The sequence below is a fragment of the Malurus melanocephalus genome, unplaced genomic scaffold, assembly GCF_030028575.1.
Source record: "Malurus melanocephalus ecotype Western Australia unplaced genomic scaffold, MMel_1.1 scaffold_621, whole genome shotgun sequence".
In the NCBI taxonomy this organism is placed as follows: Eukaryota; Metazoa; Chordata; class Aves; order Passeriformes; family Maluridae; genus Malurus; species Malurus melanocephalus.
Window position 1 is genome coordinate 222,189 of NW_026623853.1, and position 10,533 is coordinate 232,721.

Sequence of the window (10,533 nt, forward strand, 5' to 3'; positions counted from 1 at the left end):
CCAAATGTAGAAGTGGGAGGAAGGGTTGTGGGTTAAACAGGAGTGGCCAAATGGTATGGAGCAGCAGTTTTCCTTAGGTATTGTAGCCATTAAAAAGTGAATTAATTTATTTATTTTTGTCAGCCAACAGCCAGTTCATCAAGGAKGGGTGAATACAGAGACTGAGGAGCATTCACAGCCTGCAGTGAATGCCCAGCTGACTTGTTGGGATCAAAGGTGCTGCTTTTAGGAGTCAGCTCTGCCTGCTCTTAAATCCACATTTTCTACAAATCTGCCTTAGTGCACATTCCAAGCACTGTCACACATTCCATAAGTTATTTCTCCTGTGCATTCAGAGCAGTTTGGGAACTGAAGGTTGTGTTGTGAGCAATATGGATGCTGGGATGGGGTAATATTTACTCCTGTTTTGCCATCTGCTTCTATATTCACAGAAAACATGTGACTCCCAGGATGTGCAGCAGTGGGTAACAGCCACAGCTTCCCACTCCCGAGATAAAGGTAAAAAAATTTAAAAAAAAAAAAAATCAACACATTTTTCCTTCTTAATGAAAAGGTACTACACCTCAGCCCCCTTTGMTTGAAGGTTGGGATTTAGGAATTCTGTACTTCTACCAGTCTAGAGAGACAGCAGTTGAGTTCATAGAAGCTATGAAAGAGAATATTCACTGTCTTGTGACCATAAAAGAATTAAGAGTCTCATTTTACAGTGCATTTTAATTAAAAGTTCATTATAAGAATTTTCTTTTAAGAACAGCATACTACATATTCATGGAAATATGTAACTTTACCCTACAAATGGGACTGTCACCATATTATTCTTACAATTCAAACATATGAAAAATAAAATATGATATTTAGCTTTATAAATTCCCCCTCCCCCCCCTTTAAATCCTTTTTCTTTTAAATAACAAAAGTATTAACTCTTTCCCATTACAGTGCATTTGCTATCTGCGAGCCACAAACCAAGTAGTCACATCAATGCCAAGGAAACAGCAACATTGTTTGCAAAATATTGAGAGAAAATGATAAAAAAATATAGTAGTCAGCCCAGTGCTTACAGAAGAGACAGTCAACAAGAATTGAAAAAGCAGCACATYTTCATATTACATTGGACCATTGTAATAACATAGAAACCAGTGCAGAAGACTTTTATGCTGGAAAAGTAGAGAGCAATTCTCAGCAAGCAGAAACTGAACTTTGGCACTTGCTCATAAAAAGGCCTTTCAAAGCAAAACAAAATGGAAATTCACTTAATCACAGCTTGTATATTTAAAAAAAAAAATAAAGACATTGACTGAAGCAAGAGAAACAATGGAGAAAAGTTTACAAGCCAGGTCAGTAGGAATTCAGTACATTCAGCCCACAGGAAATACAAGTACAATCTCTCACCCAGCTGGGTGATCCTGGCTAGCAAAGGAAAGGCTTTGGGACAGAACCTCACCTGAAGCACCTCTGCCTCATTGGAGCTGTGCTGATTCAACAGCCCTTTCTTCAAATTGAACTGGTACAATGTGTCTCAAATACATCACCTCTTTATCATAAAACAAGGATTTCTAATCTGCAAATTAAAAAGCAAAAGCCTTGCACTCAGACAGTGGCTGTTCTGCTCTACCCACAGTTGCACCATAACCACTGCAGTGTAAGGATTAAGAGATTTTTTTATTTTTTTTTTAAAAAGGGCTATAAAAGAATGGCTTCAATTCAGAGGAGAGACTGGAAGGAAGGGTTCCCATTTAGCCTGTTAAATCACCAGGAACCTGAGGGTGCAGAGTGCTCTCCTCCCTGCAGAAGAGCTGATGTTCTAAGCTCAGGCCCACAAAGGCTGCTGCAGGCCAAAGCRTGTTTTTGGATCAGGCCAGAAGAAAGCAAGAAGTGCTCCTTTCATAGTCAGGCTCAATGCCCCAAACTAGCAGCTATCTTTGCACTGAGGCAGTTTACTCAATTGTTTTTTTTCTTTCAATAAGGGTTGAGACTGGGGAAGGGAAAGGAGAAAAAGAAGTGCTTTAGATTGCACAGGAGATTGTCCTACTAAAGGGGGCACTTGGATGGGGAGTGATCACAGCTACAGGTCGAGCAGACGCTCCTCACAGGTCTCCACAGGCCATTTAGTAGCACCTCCAAACACATCCACGTTGTTGTCCACCCAGGGGATGATGTTGCCAGGCATGTTGATGGAGCAGTTGGCAATATTCATGATGTCTTCAGCTTTCAACACCCTGTCCCATATATTGAACTGGCTCATCTCCCCAACGAAGGCTTGAGTTGCATCGAATCTTCCTCCCACCGTGTCCTTTGGGCACAGGAGAGTTTGGATTAGAGGAGAAGGTTATTTTGGCATTGTCTTCTTCAAAYTTCAAGTCCCTCCCCACCCTGCCCCACTGCCAGAAAGTGGCACAGAGTCAGGTCACAGAGGTGAACAAGTTAAAGTTTCTAAAAGGGCCACACTCAACAAGGATTTCCAAGGAACAGGAAAAGCTCCAACCTGAATCGTATCAAACCAACTGAAGGCAAACAGTGGTGACTGCAAAACATCCCAMAAAGGCTGCACATCTCCAGCCCTGCCCCCAGCAGCAGAGCAGGAAGGCAGCTTTGCATTTTGAGGCTGCTTCAAGAGCCACTTTGCAAGCTTGGCACAGGACAMGTCCAGCAAGAGCAGCATAGATGTGCAAGGTTACCCTGAAAGCTTTATGGCTGTAGATTAAACCACAACTGCAGCCCTTGGCCAATTGTCTGCAGGGCCTGTAAGATGTGATCTTTGGCTCTAAACACAAAGGCTTTATCTGCTTCTAACAAATGAGGGATTCAAACTGCCACTGCATCAGCCTGGAAGTGTTTGCTCGCTGCATTCAGTACCCAAGGACAGGAATCACTCACTGGTGGTGATCACACTGACATGGAGCTGAGAGCACAGCACACAGCCAAGCACAGKGCAGGAAAATGGCATCACAGAGACACAGAAACCCTGCCAGGCACTCAGCACTGAGCTGCAGCATCTGCTCTGCAGAGGGGATCAGGATGCTGGACTTGCCATTCTGTCATTTATGTCATGGACAAGTAGCTTCTAAAATCAATATCAAGACAAAACTAATTTTTCATTGCTCCACTGTGAAGTTGGGAATCCCAAAGAAAGGCTATTTCCTGCTACTTGTTACAAATTTACTGTTTTTAGTAAGTGAATAATACAGGTAGAGAAAAAATGTGAAGCCAAGAGCCACACAATTCACAGGCAATTACTTATCAGATGTTAATTTGCTTCAAAATCCTTTGAGTTTTTTTCAACATTCTAACAGGACTTCTTAACAACAACATGAATATTCCAAATATTTAATAAATTAGACAAATATACCAGTCTGGGATTGCATTAATTATTTGTTGCCTTGTTCCAGCCTTTCTGATACTGTGTACACAAGTGGACCAGGTGTTTAACAGAGAAAATCTCACAGCTCTTGTTTGTTTGGGGAGTTTTGTTTTTCTTTAAACCCTGGAACACCCTGTCATTCACTCACCTGCTCCTGACCCAGGATCAAGACACCTCCAGGTTTAATTGGATGCCAAGGTGCAAGGTTCTCCCCAGTGCCAAGCTTCTCTCCGTCCTGAAAAGCTTCCCACATTCCATCTCTGGTTGTCCATGTTATGCAGATATGATGCCATTTTCCATCACTAATGAAGAGAGGGAGCTGGGCAACCTATAAAAAGCAGAATAAGRCATGTGAAAACCCAAATCTAGACTTCAAGCCCAACATGTAAAGAGGGACAGTATTTACTCTGCCCTCAAAACAAACATTTTAGAGGCAGAAGTTAGTTCACATCCTGCTTGGTAGGATTCCACAGAATCATARAATKATTTAGGTTGGAAAATCCCTCCAAGATCACCAAGTGCAACCATTAACCCAGCACTGCCAAGGCCATCACTCACCCATGTCCCCAAGTGTCACCTCTTCTGCACAGCAGCACATTCCAGTGCTTGCCAACCCTCTCAGCAAAGAAATTCCTCCTCATACTGAATCAAAACTTCCCCTGGCACAACTTGTGGCCATTTCCTCTTTTCCTGTTGCTTGGTAGAAGAGACCAACCATCCTGCATATTAACCWGTGGCTTTGCTGTTTAAATCTCAATTCTTACTCATAACTTTCCACCCAGCGTTCCTGTTAAGTTCCCMTTAAAATCTGGGGTTTGCCAGCATCATTTGCAGCAACAAATTTGACAAAGGGATCTGTCTGCTACCAGGAAAACTCGTGGGAACTGTTTCACAGGTCTCACAATAAGGAGGAATTATGATTCTTTAGGAGTTCAATCTGAAAATTTACTCAGGTCAACATCAAGACACAAATGCATTGGGCTATGGAGGAGCTGTGATGTGGAACAATCAATCCCAGAATATTGACACTACAGACATAATATTGAAGAGGAAAAAGTTATTGCTAAAGATAAGCAGACTCAAGTTTGCTTCTCTTCCACAAACCACTAAAAGTAATTGGTTTATTGATCTGGGAGGATGGTAGGACTGTTACAAGTCCATAATCAGCCACAAGATGAAGAACCCGAGTTGTGKAGTAAACACCTGATCCCTCAGAGAGCAGTGAGTTACCAGGAAACCTAACTGCAGGAAAGGAAGCATTTATGGACTGCTTTAATGCCAGTTTCAATGGGCCTTGTTACCTTCAAACCTCATTCTGAAGCTTGTCAGAAACCAGAGGTATGAAGCAGTGTGAGACAATTGCTACTTTTTGTACCCAAAATCTGAAAAAACGGGTGTTCAGTCACTAAGCATGACAAAACCACACCATTATGTGCCTTCTGCTCTGTTCTCTGCAAAGCTCATTTTAACAAGTCTCACTTCTACASTTCAAAGAAATACTGTAACAATTCTTGCAGTAGAGGAAAGGTTACCCTGACATGAAGGGTCGGTCAAGTCTTACCTTATCATTAATTAGCAGTTCAATTGGATTATTGCCCCACTCTATGAGCACAATTTCATTGGCTTGCCCAGGAACAGCATAAGAGAAGGGAGTGCCAATTCCAGGAGAAGCACTTGACCTCAGCCACAAGCACACGGTGAAGGCGTAGAGCTCTGGCAGAGTCTTCTTGATCTTCCCGTACAAGTAATTTGTGCGGAGGGGAAGGGAGACCTTGAATTCATCAGGTGCCTTGAAAGCACTGTTACCTGGAATYACAGAGAGCAGRAAAAACCTTTAACATCAAGCAGAAMCATGGGTTGGTATTCAGGTTAAGRCACAATTGATATTGATAATCTTTGCAGCTTTCATCACTCTAGAGAGTGCAAGGAAAAAAGTGTGTTGGAGTAGTAGTGAAATCTCACTGAATGTTGATTTAGCAGCACGTGGAAGTACAACTAGATTTTATCCACATTGTGATAATCATTTAGTTTATTTCTGCCCATTTAGAGCACGAGAATAGATGGCAGGCAATCTTCTTCATTGCCTAGCTCATGGCTGGAGGGTTCTCTATTTCAAACAATCCAAACTGGTCTAAAACACATTTACTGTTAGTGAAATTAATTCTCTGCTAAGCTCATTAAAGCATCCCAGTGCTTCACAACCAGGATTTCTTTTCCTACTACTGCTCCACAAGCAGCATCCCTGTGTTAAGATCTCAGGCTAAGAAACAGAYTGACCCTCTCATTTTGGGCAGCAAATCTGAAATAAGATTATACTGACATAGTCYAGAAAGCAGCTAAATTCAATAAAACTGGTTTCTGTCCCATCAACTAAACAGAACATGATCTGAAGAGTTCAAAATGATGTGAATTAAAAATGCAATATCAAGCTATGAATTATGGAAAGATAAGACACTTGATTTAATATAAAAGCAGAAATTATTATCTAGCTTTCCTAAAAGAGGTAATAAAAACCAGGGAGATATGCCAGGCTTGCTCAGAAAACTGAGAACCATTAAGACCAAAACTGTCTGAAGTTACAATATGCTACCTCACATATTTGTGTACTTCTGATAGAGATGATTTCAAGAAATTTTCTAGAGTTAAGTATTAAGAAATAAATCCCACATTGTGCCACGAAATAAAACCCCAATTCTGTAGCAATATCATCCTCAACTTTTTCAAATTCTGTTCTTCTGAGTCTCCTGAGTCTCACTCATTTCCTTTGCTCACATTCCTGAAACAAATTCAATCTCCTTGCCAAACTTCACACTCCAGTCCAAATGAAAAGCTGTTGTCACAAAAGATTGCCACAATTCTCATCTGTATACTTTAAATCATTCTCTCAGTTCCCATTCTCTGAAGCAACTGAAGTGTTTTGGCTGCATTTTGCACAGAATGAGGGGGTGGGAGAAGAAAAAGCTTCTTTTTTTTCTTGGATCTGACCAAAACCTGAAATATTCTAAAATCTAGGCAATTAAAAAAAAACAGGGTCTTAGGGTTAATGCTGAACATCATCCATGAGGCTGCTGCAACCAACCTCAYATAGAAAAAACAAATTACTCCATTAAAGGAGCAAGTATTTTTGGACTAGATGGGCAAGAAAAATTGTTATTCCCTTTCAGAGAYAGAGAAAATAGGTTCAGATGTAGTAAATGACCTGTTTGTACCTCCAGCAAAGCCAGGAATCACACTGAAATCCAGGCACTACCAGGATTATCCCTCCTGCTTTCTCTACTGCATCAACTCCTGCTGTCAATGGAGACAACCAGTGAAGGAATTAAGAGARATCTTTGGGAACCACAACAGCTGTACCAGTTTTAAACTCCTCTGCTCCACTGGTAACTAAAACAGCTGTCAAARCTACAGATCAAAGCCAAAGCTCAGTGTCACCTCAAGGTGAGGTGGTTATTTAATCTCAGGACCATGAGGAGCTTCTGAACTCAGATTAGTTGTGGGRAGGAAATGCTAAACAATACTGCATTTTAAATAAAAACACAATAGAAACACTATTTTCAAATGAGGTCAGATCAAATGTTTTCTGCATTTAATACACAAAAAAGTGTTCTTAGATCATTATTGTCCTCACTTTGATTTGACAGAGGAACAAGAACAGCTAAGCTGTACAGTAAGAGAGCAAATTACACAACTAAAAGACTGTATCTTGGTTCCTGTCCCAAATTCTTCACTTCTCTGGAGACTTAAGACAGCCCTCACTCCCCACACAAAAAATAAAGGTGGGAACAGGTTATTTTTGGCCTAAGTGAATTACACATTCTCCTTCTCCCACCACTCTCTCTTTCTGATATGAGTCACATCTCTCAGAGACAAGGACTATCTATACTCGACACGTAAGGCATTAACAGGCCACTAATTCTTCAGAACCTCAGCTGCAGGTTAGGCTTTATCTTGGCTCTCAGAAAATACTAAACGAGCCAGCAGAGGATCCTCCCTCCCTTTTCTCTCCTTCACACTTTTTAGATGAAAGAAGAAAAGATACAGTATAGCACAAATGGGTCCATTAGGCTGCATTTCTAAATTCATGAGATATGCATGTTTGTACCATTTTGAAGGCATGGTCATTAAGCTGCTTTTAAGCAGAGAGTTATTCACTTTGGAAAATCATTTAAGGATTGGGCAGTGATATTTACTGCAGTCCTACACAGTCCACTCTGTACCTGCACAGTCAATRCAGAAAGAATTCTGTGTTTCCAGTCACTTCCACAGACATTTGTAATTCAAATAAACAGACTCTACTCAAGCAGAGAGAGCTCAGTAATAATTAAACCTAGAATCAGAATGAATGACTAGGATTACGAGAGTGTCCCCCAGTGGACCGTGTGTAATCTACTGTAAACTCTGAAGGCTGCAAGTTTAGAACAGGGCACAATTCAAGTATCTGCAGTTACCCAAAGCCATAACCAGCAACAAAAGCAAAGGTGGCCATCAATACTTGCAAAGCAGCAGGAAACCAATCTGGTATAAAATGCCATTCACTACATCAAAGGCAGTTGTGCTGATTAAATTTAGCCCGTGAGTCTCAGTCCAAATAAAGGCAGCTCTACTTAGATGTGTGCCTGACATTATGGAGCTATTTACACCCATGTCATACTCATTCCTATTTCCACTTGCCTSCTTATAGATCTTTCCATCCCACAAACACTAAGAGTTTCATCCTGGCCACCCACACACACCAAATTAAGAGACAGCAAGCCAAGGCCAGGCAACTGCCTGTCAAGCAAGAAGCCTGTGACAAAAGAAAAAGGAGAATCCAAGTATTTGCACTRTCACCTACTATTTAGCCCAGTATTTAATGCCTTTCCTTCAAGGCTCACATTTAGTCTGCTGCTCTGGATGTAGTAAACAAAATTAATCAGCGTGTGGAAGTGTTTGGATTCTGAGCAATTACCTTTCTCTAATTCAGACACTCTTTCCAGCAATGCATTCAGGGCTGTCTCTGTCTTCTGTCGATGGGCTGAGGTCTCGTTGTGCAGCAGGGATTTCTCATCCTCCAGCTCGGCCACTTTGCTCAGGAGTTGGCGCTCCAGGTCCCCGAGGCGCCGCTGCAGCATCTCCCGCAGGTCACTGGGCAGGGCTGCGTAGGACACGTTGGCTCTGAGCTGGTGCTTCAGGGCAAAGCAGAAACAAAAAAACAATTGTTATTTCTGAAACGGAATCTGAGAAACACAGATGTGCTCCCGATTCAGAGGAGGAAAGTAAGATCACGGAGCTCTCCAGCAAGAGAGYGTTGCTTTTTAGCACTTGTCATGCTCAGTGCTTTTATCAGCACTGTAGCTAAACAGGTCCTGAAACAAAAGGGCATTTTTGGTAGACGCTTCCAGCACTTCMTATGAAGGAGTTTTCATACAATTAAGTTCAATAAAATCAATGTAGGGAGCAGGTCTGATGCAATTCTCTGTTAGTATTTATACATGKGGCACATCAGTCAATTTTTGCTTTACTTATTGTTAGTGACATGGCCAACATAAATAAACAGAAAAACTATCACTCTATTTTAGATTTAAAAATAAGCTACTTTGCGAGCAGATTTACCAAAGTCAGATGCTCTTTAAAGCAACTGTAAGTACGAACCAGTGAAAGTATTCTTATTCAAACTGAAAAAGAGAGGCACCTCATGCTCTCAAATAACACTGGCATCTTTAAAGATACTAACAAAACGATGTTTCCACCCACCGTGTAATTCTAGAGGAGTTTCTCTTCTACAACCCTAAAAAGAATGCTTCAGAAAGACAGCAGTAGTAATAAAAGGCTTTTAATACTAAGAGCTCATTCAAAACTGTGCTTGCAAAGCAGCTCTGACAGAACAGCCTTTCGGAAGTTACTCGCCATCCTCACATCAGCACCGACTGGAGGACAGCGGCACAACATGTGAGGCTTTCGGGTGTGAAAAGCAAAACAACATCAGCACAAACCCTGTGAGAATCCTCTCTATGAAACATTTCCAAGAGCAGCACTCAAACCATGGGCACTGTCCAAAAGGCTCATGGAAATCACTTATCGGTGGGCTTGGACCAAATCCCCTTTCTGCTCAGAGGCGCACAGAATTGGGYTCTTTTCATTCTATGTCAGCTCTAAGTACATCATCTTATCTGCACCATCTGCCCAGCACAATCTCCTCATTACTACTGGTCTGTTCAGCACCATATGCCCAGGTCTTACTGCCCAAGACGTCAGCTTTGTACCTCAAACCCCATGAAGYCACATCCCCAGAAAGAGAGATTTGCACATATTAATACAGAAACTAAGCTGGTGACAAGCAGAAAAACCATAATCTCCCCCCACGCAGCGGGAGAACACATCCAAGAGCAGCCCCTTAGGGGTTTTGCCACTAAAGCGAGCCGATAAACAACCAAAAGAACGCGCCAGGCCAGCCGAGCGGCTAGCCCCCGAGAGTTCGGATCTCTCTCTCTGTAAGGATTTAGCGCACCACTCGTGCCCGAAGTGCCCGCTAGACGGTAAGCCCTACCTCCAGGCTCTCCAGCCGGTCCTTCAGGGTCTGCATGGTGCGGCTCAGCTGGTCGATGACCTGCGCCGGGTCCCGCGGCAGGTCGCCCATCGTGTCCTTGCCCTTGCCCACCTCGTTCTTCCAGGCGGATTTGCCGTCGGCGCCCTCGCAGCGGCTCAGCTTCCCGGTGAGCTCCCGGATGGCCTCCCGCTGGCTGCCGATGGTCTCCTTCTGCTGCAGGACGGTCTCCCGCAGCTGCAGCACCGTGGCTTTGAGCTCCTCCTCGGGGGGCAGCGCGCCGCCCTGCATGGGCACGGGGGGCAGCGGGCAGCCCGCGCCGGCGGCGTCCAGCGGCAGCGACGTGCACACGAAGCGGCTGCCCGGAGGGCTCTCCTGCTCCGCGGCCGGCGACCCCCGCCCGCCCGCCGCTACGGYGAGCAGGAGCCCGGCGGCCACGAGCAGCATGCCGGCTGGCGAGCGGCCGGGGCCGAGCCGCGGTGCCTGGAGCGGGTCCCGCCGCCCGTCCCGTCCCGTCCCGTCCCGCTCCCCTCACGCCGCTCCCGCGCTCCGCGCCGCCCGCGGGTTTTATGGGCAGCGAGCGCGCGGGGGGCGGGGCCCGGCTCGCGCCGCGCGCGATGATTGGAGGGACGTCAGTAGGGGCGGGGCCGGG

General features: G+C 44.0%; 1 protein-coding gene across 1 annotated transcript; it reads right to left on the reverse strand.

Moving 5' to 3' along the window:
• Nucleotides 1-701: 701 nt before the first annotated feature.
• On the reverse strand, nucleotides 702-10,382 carry NPTX2 (neuronal pentraxin 2). Its single transcript, XM_057383295.1, has 5 exons — nucleotides 9,885-10,382; nucleotides 8,307-8,523; nucleotides 4,920-5,164; nucleotides 3,507-3,686; nucleotides 702-2,290 (listed from the first exon to the last, which is right to left on the reverse strand). Exons 1-5 carry the CDS (start codon nucleotides 10,326-10,328, stop codon nucleotides 2,063-2,065), a joined length of 1,314 nt encoding a protein of 437 aa, XP_057239278.1. The 5' UTR covers nucleotides 10,329-10,382; the 3' UTR covers nucleotides 702-2,062.
• Nucleotides 10,383-10,533: the final 151 nt, after the last annotated feature.